This window comes from Oratosquilla oratoria, chromosome 2 (assembly GCF_046742065.1).
Source record: "Oratosquilla oratoria isolate Oo_2021 chromosome 2, ASM4674206v1, whole genome shotgun sequence".
Lineage (NCBI taxonomy): Eukaryota > Metazoa > Arthropoda > Malacostraca > Stomatopoda > Squillidae > Oratosquilla > Oratosquilla oratoria.
In genome coordinates, this window is record NC_134778.1 from 15,817,678 (window position 1) to 15,834,351 (window position 16,674).

General features: G+C 39.0%; 1 protein-coding gene across 1 annotated transcript in view; it reads left to right on the plus strand.

Annotated features, from left to right (window-relative positions):
* The window catches only part of LOC143033712 (XK-related protein 6-like), a 73,570-nt gene that overhangs the window by 49,336 nt on the left and 7,560 nt on the right, over positions 1–16,674 (plus strand). Inside the window, exons 5-11 of the mRNA XM_076199198.1 lie at positions 2,181–2,355; positions 2,650–2,812; positions 3,865–4,046; positions 4,452–4,727; positions 7,585–7,748; positions 11,907–12,005; positions 12,226–12,443. Coding sequence (XP_076055313.1) covers positions 2,181–2,355; positions 2,650–2,812; positions 3,865–4,046; positions 4,452–4,727; positions 7,585–7,748; positions 11,907–12,005; positions 12,226–12,443 — 1,277 coding nt within the window. The remainder of the gene's footprint in view (positions 1–2,180; positions 2,356–2,649; positions 2,813–3,864; positions 4,047–4,451; positions 4,728–7,584; positions 7,749–11,906; positions 12,006–12,225; positions 12,444–16,674) is intronic.

Genomic DNA, 16,674 nt, shown 5'->3' on the forward strand with positions numbered 1-16,674 from the left:
GAGGTAGCCAAGTCAAAAGGTACATGCCTATCCCCACCCATTCCACTCCAATACACCACCCTTTCCCCCTCTCATATTGGCTCCTTGTGGATGATGGGTCATCCCTGTATCCCACCCATCGCTGTGGGTTAGAGGCAATGCAGCAAGACAGTACATCAATAGCAAGGCTGCTTCACTTATTTGGCAACCACCTCTCTCTGTCCCCCTCATGTGGAAAAAGAGATGGGGAGAAGTCCCTTTGGGCTAAGTCAAAATATCATTCACACATAACCACTCTCTACTCCTCCTCATCCTCCACCTATCCCATCCTTGCATCACAGTATCTTCTGTACACAGCCATTTTCCACTCACCCCTATCTCCTGTCTATTACCCTCCTTGCTCAACAGACATTCCCCTCTTACTCAGAGCCCCTTTCACCCCATCCATCCATCTCATCCTTGGTCATCCTCTCAAGTTCACTCTACCTCTGCCTTCCACACCTCTTTTAGTAATCTTTCATCACTTATTCTTTCCATGTGACTAAACCATCCCAATACTCTTTCATCAACCCTATCTGTTATCTCCTTTTCCACCCCCACTCTCCTCCTCACCTCCTTGTTTTTCACCCTATTCAACCTTGTAACCTCATCATACACTTCATCTCAAACATATTTTTTTTTCTCTGTCTCTCTTAAATCTAAAGTCTCTGCCCCATACAGTACCATCAGTATAATTGCCCCTTCATATATCCTTCTCTTTGCCTCCATTCCCAAATATTTATTTCTCATGACACTTTTCAATCCCCCAAGGTGTTCACTTTCTTCTCTCTGTCTACAATTTCCTTCCAACCCCACTTCTCCCTTTCCTGCCACATGCAACCCCAAATACTTAAAACAATTCACTTCCTCCAGCCTCTCACCCTTAAGATATACTTCCAACTTGGTGCCCTCATCTCCCGTTGTGCATCTTATCATCTTACTTTTACCCACATTTACCTGAAACTTTCTCCTCTCACATACCCTCCCAAACTCTGCCACTTATTGCTTTAATTCCCTCTCTGACCCTGCCACAAACACAATGCTGTCAGCAAACAACAACTGGCTCACTTCCCACTTTTCTCCATTTTCTTTAACCATCTCCAGTCCCCTGCCCATTACCCTTGCCTTTACCTCCTACACCACCCCATCCATGTACACACTGAACAGCCATGGTGACATGATGCATCCCTGATACAGTCCTACCTTTACCTCAAACCACTCACTCCATTTCTAATTCTAACCCAGGCTCTACTACTCTCATAAAAACTCTTTACTGCCTTCAACAGCTTTCCCCCAGTCCCATATATCTACAAAACCTCCCACAGTGCCTTCCTGTCTACCCTGTCATATGCCTTTTCCAAAGCCATAAAGGCCCAAAAACATCCTTACCATTTTCTAAATCTTTCTCACATATCTGCCTTACCACAAAAAACTGATCCACACAATCCCTACCTTTCCTAAACCCACACTGTTTCTCACCAATTATTCCCTCTGTTCCTCTCCTAATCCTCTCAGTCAAGACCCTCCTATAAGCCTCCCCATCTACACTCAAACAAACTGATCTCTCTAAAACTACAATATTCACATTTGTCCCCTTTTCCCTTGTAAAGTAGAACTATACTGGCACTCCTCCAGTTCAGCACTCTTCCCTACCCTAGACATACATTTAACAACCTCACTAGCCAGTCCACTGTTAGTGTACCTTCCTTCTTCAGGCACTCAGCATGACACCCATCTAACCCAGGTGATTGATATGTAGTCACATGCATAATATGTTTGATTGATATGTAGTCGCCACTAAAAGTCCTGACACATACAATTATTTTAGTTATATGATTAAACCTTTCAGTGCTATTGCAGTGTTTCAATTTCATTTATGAGAAGTTTCTTTAACAATAGGACAACTAACTAATTGAAAAACATAACAGTTGGTTGACAGCAAAAGTTATGTTTATGTAGTAATTATATTGAAAAAGCTCAGTAGAACTTTTGTTGGTGATCGTAGGTCGCAATGTCATAGCACCCTTTTCCTAACAGTTGACAAGTCTGGATACAGTGGAGTTCCATATCTTATATTTGAACTTCTGTTTGAGTAACAACATTAATGATACTTTAATGAATTCAGCCATATCAAGGGCCATATGTTTTCTTTTTTCAAACAGGGTTTAGACATCTTGACACAACCTTTGGATTCTCTTGAATTTGGTTGGTTTGATGCTCTTACTGGTCTTGTCTCCATTGCCATGTTTGTCTTTGACCTTGTGTCTGATTACCTGGTGGCCTTCTACTTGTACAAGGACCATGCTGAGTGGTTCATTAGCACAATTCTTCTTGTGGGTAAGATAAACAAATCACTGCACTATGTTCATGCTGACTTCATGTTTAAGAGAATAGTGCTTTGGAGTCAAGAATTTCAACAAAATAATTGTCCACATGGAGAGATTATATTAGGTCCTGAAATACTACATAGTTTGTGAACTCCATGTTGTATTCCTAAATAAGATTATAAAGACAAAAAAAAATTCTGACTTGTGGCATGACTTAATTTTAGTCAGCAAAAGGGGTTAATTGTGGCATTTTTTCCACCAATAATTTTTCCATAAATGCAATTATCCTAATTTTTCTTTCTAGTTGTACCACTCATCATAGTAAATGGCTTCAGTTTATATTGGTACTGGTTTGATGAGAGGGTATGTGAACCAGAGGGAATGTGCTTCCTTCATCCCAAAGCTTCAAAAGGATTGTGGACCTTTCGTATAATTGCCCATCTTCTCCTGTTGGGAAATGTCACAAGGTTAGGGAACATGTAACAAGCTTAGATTCCCATAAAGGGAAATATTTAGGCATGTGTTGTACATTGTTTATACTAACCCTTTTGTGGCTATTATTATTTTGGTATCTATTTTTTTCTATCTCATATATATTTGTTGTTTTTTATTTTTGCATGTGTGTTGGAACAAATGATGGTTACTTGCTTGTATTGGAACTGTCAGACAGACATTAGAGATAATCATCTTTCCACTACTGATCTTAAGATCCCATCAACAACCTCCTCACTTCCATCTGGAGGTGCAGTCCCAGGGAGCTGACACTTAGTTTCCAAATAGGTCCTAGACATCCAGATAAAATTTGATTATCCTTCCTTGATTTTTTTTCATGAAAAACTGATAACCCGTGACTGTTCCCCTCAGGGCCCTTATATGTGGTGGGGGGTTAGGGGGTCATATGCCCTGGGGTGGCACATTTAGGGGGTTAGCAATTCTAGTCTGGACATGCTGCCCACAAGGCTGACAAAATAATTAATAATAAAAAAAGATCAAAGGAGCCCTGAATATATTACCATAATATATGAATTTTGCATTAGAATCAACAGAATATGAAATATTTTCCCCTTAGCCTTTATGCAATTGGGACATTAGATACATTTTTTAAAATCTGTTTGTTTTGCAAGCCAAGCTATAATAGGCAGTAAGGAATGGTGGAGATGGGAAGTGGTGATGGGGGAAGGGGGGCGGCATCACTGAAAATTTTGCCCCGGGGCAGCACTTTGGCATGTAAGGGCTCTGGTTCCCCGTGCCTTTCTCCTCCTCCTCTACATCCTACCAGTTGATGACATAGAAAGACCCATACTAATACAATGCAGACAGCAGTCCTCTGTTTCATCCCAAAGGAATCTAGATCTATGGGGGCCTAATGACTTGCTCACTCATGCTTGGCTGTGGATACTTAATGAAATTCAAGACAGCAATGATTATACTATGTGTGTGTGTGTATGTGCTTTGCTCCCTTTGGTTTTAATATGATTTTTGCTACTATTGTATATTTTCTATAATTTCCTGTTAACAGACAGCTGGATTTAATATATTATGGTGCAAAGAGTGTACGTGAAGCCTCATCTGTTTATTTTGAGGAAGGGATACAAGAAGAAAATGACCACAACTCCAAAAGGAAGAGGTCCAAAGTGGCAGGACGTGACTGTCATTTCTCTCTTCAGTCTTGTGCCCAACCAATCAGAGCCAAAGCTCCAGGTGGGGTTGTCAACTTCAGAATTCATCTTAGTTTTAAACAAATTGTGTTGGAAATGAAGAAAATCCAAACATTAATTTTTTCAATCTTCTGATATTAAGTAATTTTCATACACATTAACTTTCTAGTTGAATAGTGATTAGACTTTAGATTTTTTCTAAATTTGATTATTAATTTACTTTATAATTCTTTCGTGAAGAAATCAGGATTGACATTTGTCTAGAATGTAATACAACAGAATAACACTATAGTGGGTAATAAATGAAAGAAGTAAGAAATATATATCAAAGAAGACTGTTGACTCATAACATGAATAATAAATTCCATGACACGTAAGCTCACTTTATACTGCACATATGCCACAGTTTGATATTGTGTGTAATACCATCATTTGGAACTTTGGACAGGTTACTCAAGCATATTAAACTCCAGTAATTCAACAAACAGTACCCCAGTCCACTGTCATCCTGATTCTGTCAATTACCACTGCCATGCCTCTGTTCGACCAAGATCAAAGATGCAGGGCCGATACATGGAGTTGTGGCTCCATTCGGAGAGAGATGCAGCCAATGTGGATCTCCTTGGGGCTCTAATCCAGGATGCGCCTCAACTCATCCTACAAATGTACATCATGGCAGATTCCATAGCACAAATAAATTCTTACCATGAATTCAACCAGACATGTTAGTAGCTTAACTGTGTTATTTGTAATTGTTTATTCACATACTTTGTTTTGTTTAATCCAGTAATCAGAATAATGAGTTAACATATTTTGTTATGGCTAATGTCAGATGACACCTTAAAAGCAGACTTTGTAGAGAATGGGGTTTGATGAAGTCTTCATCTTGTTGTAAGATTTCCCTGGGCTGAATAAAATTGGCTTAAAATTTCTAGAGTAAGCTAGGAGGATGAAACAGTGAAATTAAATGGCTATACCCTTTCACTGGGTAAGAATCCCAAAATACTAGGTCTTACCTCTGATTCTTATACGACCTTTGATCTAACCATGTCAACAAAAAAGTAAACAACCTAAAATCTGTTGCAAGCATGAGTTTTGGACAACAGAAATAAACTCTAATTGCACTCTACAAACTTCATAAGAACCACACTCAACTATATCTCCCTCTCACGCAGCAATAATCACAACAACAGACAATCTACCCTCAAACAGACAACAAGCAAACACACTCATAAATAATTTTGCACAGACAAGCCATCTCACTTCTCACCCTGACGACCGACGCACTATTTGACGTAAGAAAGACTTTCCCACAGACTCAGACTATACACCATTCATAGACAATCAGACAAAACACATAATACATAATCTCAAGCACTCATCTGCCTGTGGCCCTGATAATATAAGTAACATCCACCTAAAACACATTGGACCACAAGGTATACAGGCACTCACAAACATTTCAAACTACAGCTATTCACACAACACTATACCCGACATCTGGAAGCATGGTAAAATAATCACCATTCTAAAACTGAACAAAGACCCAACAATCCCAACTTTGCACCGCCCAATCACATTTCTCTGCACCCCCTCTAAAGTCATTGAATGCCTAATACTTAAACTTGTCACACCACATATTCCCCTTGCTGACTCACAACATGGTTTTAGGCCACTACACTCCGCAAACACTCTTCTGATAAACCTCACACAAAGAATTTTAGATGGCATCAATTCAGATAGGCCCCACCACAGAACACTTCTTATAACATTAGACATTAGTAAAGGTTTTGATGCTATCCCCTGCCACAACCTAACAAATATAATATATAACACAGACATGCACAATAACACCAAAAGATGGCTGGCCAATTATCTGGCAGGTAGGAATGCTTACGTGTCATATAATGGCTAATCATCGCACATCAGAAACATTAAGAATGGAGTACCACAGGGCTCTGTTCTATCCCCCACGCTCTTTAATCTATACATGCATGACTTACCCACACCAGACACCTCAGAAATACAAATCTCTTCCTATGCAGATGACATAACAATCACATGCATACATCATAACACAGACAAAGCTGCAGAAATAATCCAGCCATACCTTGATACACTCAACACATGGTTCATCACAAACAGACTCAAAATAGCTCCAACCAAATCTACAGCAACACTTCTCACCAACTGGACAAAAGAACACAAATACATACCTCATCTCTACATCAACAACACTCTAATACCACACACAAACACACCGAAAATTCTTGGTGTAACATACGATACATCCATGTCTTTCAAACAACACATCACAAACATAAAAAACAAATGCACACCTAGACTTAATGCACTTAAGTCAATCGCTGGAACAACATTTGGACAAAAAAAAGAAACTAATACAACAATATACAAACAATGCATATGCTCAGTGATGATTTATGCGAGTCCTGCATGGGCTCCTAATCTCAATGAGACACACCACAACACCCTTCAAATCATACAAAACAAAGCCCTAAAAACAATTACAGGCTGCACAAATACAACACCTACAGACCATTTACACCATGAAACAAAAGTCCTCAAAGTCAAGGACCACCTCGACATGAGAGGCACACAAACACTTGCTGCAGCCACCACAAACACATCACACCCGCTACACTACATAGCAGAACACCCACACACACCAAGAAACATTAAAACAACACCCAAAGACCTGTATCACACACAGATACTCTCTTCTCTTCCTCCACAACCACCAAATACCAGCCTCTGGAAACATATTCATAATCATATCACTCAACGCTCCATTAACACACTGAAAGACAACACACTGCTGCATGTCAGACCCCCTGATATCCACCCTTCTGAATCCTCTCTCCCATGAAAGGACAGAGTCCACCTGGCCAAACTGCGGTGCGGTCACCACCCAGCACTTCTAAGCTACCAGAAGAGGCTGGATGACCGCATTGTGAACAGCTGCCCAGGATGTAACACTTCACCCCATACCATACAACACATAATGGAAGACTGCATTATACACAATCATGCACGCAAACAACACAACATACACTCTATAAAGGATTTGTGGGAAAACCCAGTTTCGGCTGTGGCATTCCTTGGGGAAACTGGACTGCTCGGACAGACAGTCTAGGGAACGACAACAACAACAACTACATCTCCACAGCTTAATTACCAACATTTAGCAAAATATTAACACTTTACATTTACAAATTATACAAAATAAAGGATTGGGGTACATCCACACAAAAACACATTTATACCCAGATCACAAAACAAGCTCTTCAAGACAGATTACCAAAATCAATACTCCACCAAAAGCCCCCTCTGGGTTAGTGCCAATTGCTAAATGGTTTACTTTCTTGAATTGGTTTAGTGCTGAGCATGATTGTTTTCCCCCACATTTTCCTCATATTTTTCACATTGCCATGTATATATTTCATATGTTAGTATTGTGACCATATATAATCAGTGAATAATTTCACCTTTCAGTGAAGATGTACATTCCTACTGCTTGAATGTCTTTTCATGATTCTTTGTTTTTATGGCCATACCAACAGTACTTGTTCAGGGTATATCTGTTGCGGTCTCCCTCTTGGCTATGTCTTGGTCTGTAGCTTCCTATGTAAGAGCTACACGTCTTGCAGAACCAAGCCTCAACAATCTGAGTCCTCTTGGATTGGGTCTCCTCACCCTCTCCCATTTTTGCAGTGTTGCAGCACAGGTATGTTGTGGTGCTTTGCACATAATCATACATTGATACAGAGAAGAAAATATGATGTTTGCAGAAACTTGGTTCTTAACTCAAATATGTTATTAACTGTTAACGGTTTTTACAGGACAGACAAAACCTCAGTATGGTTGTCTGCACTTTATTTTTAGCATAGGTAGGAGAGGCCCAAACCATAAAGGGTTTTAAGAAGAAATATGACAGAATGGTAATTGTTGCCTCTAGTTTCACTGACAGGAAACTACTGCTCCACAGTTGATGACAACAATCTTAATTCCCTTCCATAGGTTTCTGTATCAATATAGTTGTCTAAGTGTATTAACTTTATTATAAGAAATGGGAAAGGAGTATTTGTATAATCCTTCTCTTTTTACTATCATGGTTTTAGTTTGGGTACCTGCACAAAGTGGTTCTGCAAAATGGACACCAAAGCTGCCCATGTTCAAAACCTGTCCACCCCCTCACCTCCATCAGGAGGTGCATGGCATTTGGTCTCTATCGCTTTTGACTGTATTTGTTATACTTTTTCACACATGGGGAATTAACAAATGGTAACTGCTTTCCTTTTCCTACCACTTTCGGCTGGTGAAATAGAAACAGTCCTATACTGATAAAATACAGACAACAGTCCAAGGTTTCTTCCTAGAGAACTATGGGAGGTTTTGAGGACTGTTGCTAGCCACTGTGGGGCTGTGGATTTTCCACTTAATGAAACTTGAGACAACAATTTAGTGAATTACTTAGTTTGGACTATATCATATTTTAGGCTATTCCAGGAATTGATTCATCTATGTGGAAAACAAAATTTCTTGACATCCTTCAATGACAAATCATATCAATATGATTGTGGGCAAGATATATGTGTATATGTCCCTGACTGGAATATGCAGCAGTAATGTGATCACCATACCTAAAGAAAGATATAGGAAAAATAGAGAGAATACAAATAAAGGCAGCCAAAATGATTCCTGATGTAAAAGACAAGATATATGAGGAAAATTGAAGAAAGGGACTTCCCACATTGGAGAGAGAAGATAGTGGTGATATGATAATGATATTCAAATTGGACAAAGGTTTAGAAAAAATGGACAGAGAAGAATTTCTGGTACAAGAAGAAAGGTCGACAAGAGGTCATAGTAAAAAACTGATAAAGTAAACTTGTTTAAAAGACATCAGGAAGTATGGCTTCCCACATAGAAGTGTAGACTTGTGGAATAAGTTGGATGAATATATTATACAAGCCAACACTATAAATAAATTCAAAACAAGGCTTTTTAAATGGAAGAAAAGAGATGGGACCCAATGAGTGTAGCTCCAACCCTGTTCATTACAACTAGGTAATACTCAAGTCATCTAAGCAGTGTATTTCAGCCTCTGAGAAAGCAAATGATATTCTAGGACTGATTGCTTGATCTTTTGACTTCAAAAGTCCATCTCTCATTAACAAACTATAGAAATCATTAGTTCGTCCACATTTGGAATATGCTGGTTCCGTATGGTCACTGAATCTCATTAGACATTAACAGATTGGAAAAAGTACAACGGCAAGCCACAAAACTGATTCCAAATATAAAAAATAAATCATATGAAAATCGACTAAAACATATGAATCTGTTTTCCCTAAAAAAACATAGACTCAAAAGTGACTTGATACAGGTCTTTAAGATTCTAAAGGGAATTGACAACATCAAGAGTGACAAAATTTTCACACTGAATGAGAATCCAACAAGAAATAATAGTCTCAAGCTGTCAGGAAATAGATTTAATTTGGAAGTGTGTAGAAACAACTTCACTAACTGTGTAGTTGATAAATGGAATAAACTTCCAGTTGAGGCAGTGCAATGTAGTTCAGTTTGAAGCTTTAAGATTTGTTTAGATAAACACCTAAGCAAGATGCTGTAATGACTGCCATTTATTTCATATTATTTGTTTATTTGTTATTATTTGTCTATTATTATTTGCTTGATTATCATTTGTTATTAGTTATCTGTCAATTTATTATTATTTACTATTTACCTGTTTGTTTATTATTAAACTATGCCTATGCATTTATTTATTTGTTTATCAATATTTATATTATCATAATTTTTATCTATTCATTTTTTATTTATTTATCATTATTATAATTTTTTCTGCATCTGACCTAGATATGGACCAAAAGGTCTCCGGTTGGCATGCTCCGCCTTTGTAATCCTTTGTAACATGAGTTTTCTCATCATCTCTTCATCAGTATAATGAAAAGCCACTTTGATCTTATGCAGCAGTCCAGGATAGATATACAGACTGCTGCATAACATTAAAGTGGCTTTTCACCTTATAGATGAAGAGATAATGAAAAATAATTATAGAAACCCTGATCCATTAAAAACTAGACTATGCATCAGTGGTATGGTCCCCATACAGTGTAATGGATGTAAGCAAGATCAAGAGAATACAAAGGGCAACAACCAAACTGGTTCCTATTCTGGCAGTTAAACAATATAAGGAGAGACTAAATGTACTGGATCTTCCAACTTTGAAAGATTGAAGTGAAAGAGGTGATATGATTACAGTATTCAGGTCACTACAGGGGATAGATTGCATTGACAGAAGAAATCTTCTGATTGAATATAGGAGGGATTTAAGAGGTCATGAGAACAAATTAAGGAAGTCTACATGTCTAAACCGTGTGAAGAAATAGTTTTCCATATTCATGTAGATGCCCAAGTACTTGGAATAGCTTAGGAAGTGATATAGCCCAAGCTCAAACAATACATGAATTCATATCTAAATATGATAATTGGAAATTAACCATATAGACCAAGTTGGAGCCATACATAAACTTGAGGCTTGCTGTAATAAATTGGAAAGCAGGAGTGTAATGACTAGATTTTATTAAACAAGTGTTTGATCTTAAATTTTTATTTAAATTCTAAGTTACTCTCTTATGTACTTCACCTAATACACTTGATTACAATTTCAACCAACAAAGAAAGATCATGGATCAGAGTCCTATTTTCTTACTAAATTCACTAGCATATGATGAAACTTATAGGTAGTATGACACAAAATTTAGGCACATGGATTAAGTTAATCCTCAATAAGGTGAGTGGGTTACCTACATCGGTATCTGCTGACCATGATACAAAAAAAAGTTTTTGACACAATAGAACTAAATATGGATAGACATCTCTAGGCTTCAGTCTCTTTCCCTATTCCTAATTTCTTACCTAAGTGTACAGTGAGCAATATTGGCCCCCCTTTTCCAGTTCCTATCTCTAAATCCTAAGAGTTAGTGTAATTATGAGCCTATTCTTGGTGCCTGTTTTTTTTTCCAAGAGATTTGTCAGGACCTGTTGGTTATGGCCATTTCCGTTAAGAAAATCCTACACTTTTCCCTTTAATTACATCAATAAACACACTTATCTAAACTATTCTATCTATATTGTTTCATTATTTACAGTATATCCACACAGAGAAAGAAAGAAGACAAGAAAAAAGGGTGAAAAAGACATACACTTACTGACCTATTGGTTATGGCTGTCCCTATTAAATGATGCCTGAGCCCATGTGATACCCCCCGTGCATCTTTGGTTGACCTTCGTTTAGTCCCCTCGAAATTGGCTTCTCATTCCTATATCTCTCTACCTTTTCATACCTAGTTTGACCTCACCTATCCAGGGTATTCCTGGGGTGTATATAAATCTTATGTTATGGAAGTTGTCTAGTTCTTTTATCTCCCTTGATTATGTGGAATTTTTTAAGATAACCTAAGGCATAGACCCATCTCCTTGGGTTTGGACAATCAGGCCACCCACACCAGGTATGTTTTAGGAGTGAAAACATGGAGGATGCAGTAAAGATGGAGCAGAGGGTCTGGTCCCTGTTGCTAACTGTGCACTCCATCCAAGTCACAGAAGCTTGGAGAATGAAAAGGGGGGAAAAGGGTATACCTTACATGACATCACCATGAACAACAACACCAAATATACATACATAAAGAAATCCTGGCATTACAGGAGATGAGACTCCACTTTCACCACTTCATTGTAAGGGGACTCCCCCATTCCTCATCCAGTCAAAATAGATTATGAAACCCCTTCAGGCCACATCATCTATTATTCCATTATGTTGTACAATTCTTAATTCTGGACTGATCTATTTGTATTGCAGGTGCTGAGCTTTGCACTCTTTGCCACCATATATGTCCTGTGGTTCTTTGTCACAATTATTTTGCACTGGGCAGTAATGACAATCTTTGTTTTTGTCAGGGTAAGTTGATCAGTAATACTTTCATTTGAAACTTTATAGCTTCTTTTAAGACATTTTATTAGTTGTGTCAATTATATAACCAGTAGATACTTTAATTCCAGTGGTAACTATGTGTAATTCTGCATTAATTCCTAGACACATTGTATATTCTAATGTCAAATGTGGCAGTAAATAGATTAAAAATTTAAAAGCTTGAATAATACTCTGTATCTATTTACAGATAATATTAGGTATAGATATTCCCTCCACACGAACCACCTTCATCCATGACATGCGCAGAGGCCCCTGCCACCGATGTGATGATTTGGCCTTTTCTGGTGCCATGGGTCTGATGTTTCTCTTCACCTTCATCGATGTGACAGGGACAGCCACCAATGCCAGCTCAATTATTTACCATGTGTTCAGACTTGTAGAAGAAATGGTACTCATACTTTTATGGTTAGTGAACATTATTTATGTACTAATCCCAGGAAATACACATAAACAGAAGGGACCAATGATGGGTACCTGGATATGGTGATTCTGGAAGATGGATAGCAGAGCTGCCCCTTTTCAAAACCAGTCAATCTCCTTGCCTCCATCAGGAAGTGCAGGGTTGGCAATCAGTCTCCAGACTGGGCCCAAGATCTGTCTTTATCAACTAACTGTATCTCTTACACTTTTTCACACATGGAGAGCTGACAATTAGCAACTGCTCTCCTCTCTCTACCATCCTGAGCCAGTGACATAGTAACAGTCCCTCACTGATACATCACAGACAGCAGTCCAATGTTTCTTCCAAGAGAGATCTGTGGGAGGTTCCAAGGACCACTGACCACCACTGTGGGGATGTGGATTTTCCATATAGTGAAAGTTGAGGCAACAATTGATTGATTGACACATGAAAAGAATAATGGGAAAGGCAAATAAACAGTGACATTTCATTGATTGGGGGAAGATATAATGAAAAAATAATGAAGACTAGTCCACCCCAGATTGGAATATATAGTGATGGTATGGTCATTACAGAAACAGAAAGATTTAAAGTAAATAGAGAGAATTCAAAGGGCAGAAACTAGAACAGCCCCAAGCCTGGCTTAGACGACACATGAGGAATCAGAATAAGATTTGGATTGCCCACATTAAAACAGCAAAGATAAAGAAGTGATATGATAGTTACCATATTTGCTAGTGTTGAAGATGCACTGGCATCAAAGATGCTCTGGTGTTGAAGACGCACCCCAATTTTGACTTTCATAATTTTAGAAAAATAAATTTTGTTTTGTATATATATATGTTTTGTTTTGTGAGTGGTTTAGTGACATGTAAAACTTCTTAACTGCTATCTGTTTTATTCATTTTTTTGTCTGTCTTTCATAATTACATAGTACATTAACACCAAAAGCTACTGGTAATTCGTAGCTACATCTCATTTAAGATGACACCCAAAACAGAGCAAATTAAGATTAGAAACTCTACACAATACTACATAATATCATTAATGAGAAAACCACAGTTCATTTATATCCTTAAGATATACTGACCATTGTTAGCACTTGTCAAAAAATTATTACTATTTACAGGGCAAGTCATTTCAATCTTCAAATTCTGAAAACTGACTGCTTTTGTCATCACCAGCAAAACCAGAAAATTCACTGTTGTCCATAACACTAACGTCACTGACGTTATCAGGGTCATCAATTGTGTCCAAAGAGTCACTGTTTTCAAACAGAATGTCATCTTCAGAACCATCTGATGCATTACTGATTTTAGACACTTTAAGAAAGAGAAAAGTGCATCTTTGCCGTAATGGATGAGTGCAGTTGCTATGGAGTTGAGCCAAATTTATATTGCATGTGAGGCATAAAATCAAGGTCATTTGAATTACTGGTACTGTGGTCTGCCCCCACCCTAGAAGGTGCCAGTAAAAACAAGAAAACACAGCTATTGTATGTCTTCATGGGACACACATGTAGTCATGAAACATCTAATTGGATTTCTGATTACTGGTAGGGGTGTCTGCAGGAATTTCTGTAGAGGGGCAAAATTAAAGATATTATATATGTATGGTTAATGTTATAGATTATGTGGCTTAACAGATTACTCTGCTACGCATAGGGGGTTAGCGTAACGAGTGCCCTCTTTTCTGGATTACGTAACGTAAACAACGCGGGGTTAAGAATCCACGGAGTGCTCGTCGCTAACGTTTATTGGCAATAGAAAACACGACTTTCTCATCTTCACACAACAGGTGCTGCCATTGAAACTATGGCAGCAGACAGTAATTGGGAGGAAGAGTAGAAGTAGTAGATGAAAAAACGAGTAGGCCGCGAAGGGAGCGGGTATACAACTGAAGGCGTTTCAAACCACACTCGCTGGAGGTTGTGACGTGACATCACACCACCGCAACCGGTTCTTACACACCTTCTTAAGTCTAATTCTTAAAGTGAACATTGTTCAAATAATGAGATGCTATCTTGCAGCACAGCTTGCAGACAACTTACAACGATAGTATTCTTAAGCAGACGAAGCTTCTGCTCGCAACATACTTAAATTAAAGCATTACAAAAAACAAAATTGAAACCTCTTCCGAGGGGAAACGAGCCTTACGACAAAAAGATATGTAAACATGGGGATACACGGACATATAAAAAAGCCCCGTTACCTCTCGTAACGGCACACTCCCTTCCTAATTTTCTAGGGGGAAAATTACCAAATCTATTGACCTAGCAACACAAGCTCAGAAATGGGTCTTACATATTCATGGGCTTTGTTGTTTACCACAACTCTTACTTGGACCTTCCTGACTAAATCATCCTTGCCAGGGAATACTTTGTTTACAATACCCAAGGGCCACTGTCCTTGGGGACACTCTTGATTTTTTACCAACACTACATCATCCACCTTTACATTTGGAGAGGAATTGACCCACTTTCTTCTGGGTTGCAAAGAGGAAAGATACTCTTTCTTCCATCTCTTCCAGAATTCCTCAGCAAGGTGATGGACATGCTTCCATTGAGATTTGTATACTGCCTTAATATCTATCTCTTCAGGAAGAGTTACAGGAATATCAGTTTTCTGAGTGAGAAGGATGGACGGAGACAAAATGAAAGGACTACTAGGGTCCGAGGAAACAGGAACTAAAGGTCTGGAATTCACGATCTTACATACTTCTGCAAAGAAGGTTACTAACACCTCATGTGTTAATGCCTTGGGGTGATGGTTAGTCAGTATCACATTCATGATGTTGCGGACTATCCCCACCATACGCTCCCATGCTCCACCCATGTGAGAAGCATGAGGAGGGTTAAACAACCAAGTGCAACCTTCACTTGACAAGAAACTATTGACATCACCACCTTCATCGGTAATGGCAAGCAAGTTCAGTGCTTTGACAGCACCTACAAAGTTCGTGCCTCTGTCAGAACGCATCATCTTAACTGGGCCACGAATACAGATGAATCTCTTTAAGGCATTAATGAAGGAAGAAGTACTCAATTCTTCTACAGTCTCTATGTGGATAGCTCTGGAAACAAGACAGGTGAACAGAACGCCCCATCTTTTACTTTCGAGGAAGGAACTTCTAGTGCGCCGAGTTTTTATATGCCAGGGGCCAAAAAGGTCAACTCCTACATAGGAAAATGGCGGATTGGGAGTAAGTCTATCGACGGGTAAGTCTCCCATCTTCTGAACACACACCTTACCTCTTACCCTTTTACAGGTGACGCATTCGGAAATGACCTTAGAAATGGTACGTTTCCCTCCCAAAATCCAGAAACCACCTGTACGGACGGCTCCTTCTGTAATCACTCTCCCTTGGTGGTGCACTGTCTCATGGTAGTGACGGATCAACAACAAGCCTAAATGGGATTCCTTTGGAATAATAATAGGCCTTGCAAGCATACCCAGTATATCACCGCCTTGACTCAACCTGCCTCCTACACGAAGTAGGCCCTTCTGGTCTAAATAAGGAGACAGAGATGCAATGGGACTGGAAGGAGGTAAACAAACTTCACCTTGCAATTTAGTCATGGCAGACGAGAAATAATCCTTTTGGTATGTCTGAACAATGAAATCAGCTGCATCTTCTAGTTGATCGGGTGACTTATGTTTGTTGCACATATGCCAACCTGAACAACACTTGTTACCTTGTTTGAAAGAACGGGCTATATGCTTAAGGAGAGCTACCGCTCTTACAAGTCTCCTCCAACAGGAGAAATTAGAGAACCTCTGAGCTAATGACGCAATTGCAGGCTCTACATTGCTTTTGTTTGCACTAACAAGGGGTTCAGACTCAATTGTGTAGTCTGATACCTTTACTTCTTTATCTGTCTCAGGGCTTACAAGAGGAAAACTTCCACTGGTGGATACAACATCCTCAAATAAGCTTGAGGGACCTGACAACCAATCACTCTGATTTAGGTCGGTTATTTCAAGACCACGGGTAGCCAGGTCTGCTGGATTACAATCTGTAGGTACATAATGCCATTGGTTAGGTTCGGTGGACGACCTAATGTGGTCTACTCTGTTACTCACGTAGACATGAAATCTACGCCTTTCATTATGAATATAGCCCAAGACAATCATGCTGTCAGAATAGAAATGCCTTGCGTCTAAGGGTTTGTCCAAGCAATCCGAGATGGAATTGCTGAGATTAACTGCCATCACTGCAGCACACAACTCTAACCTG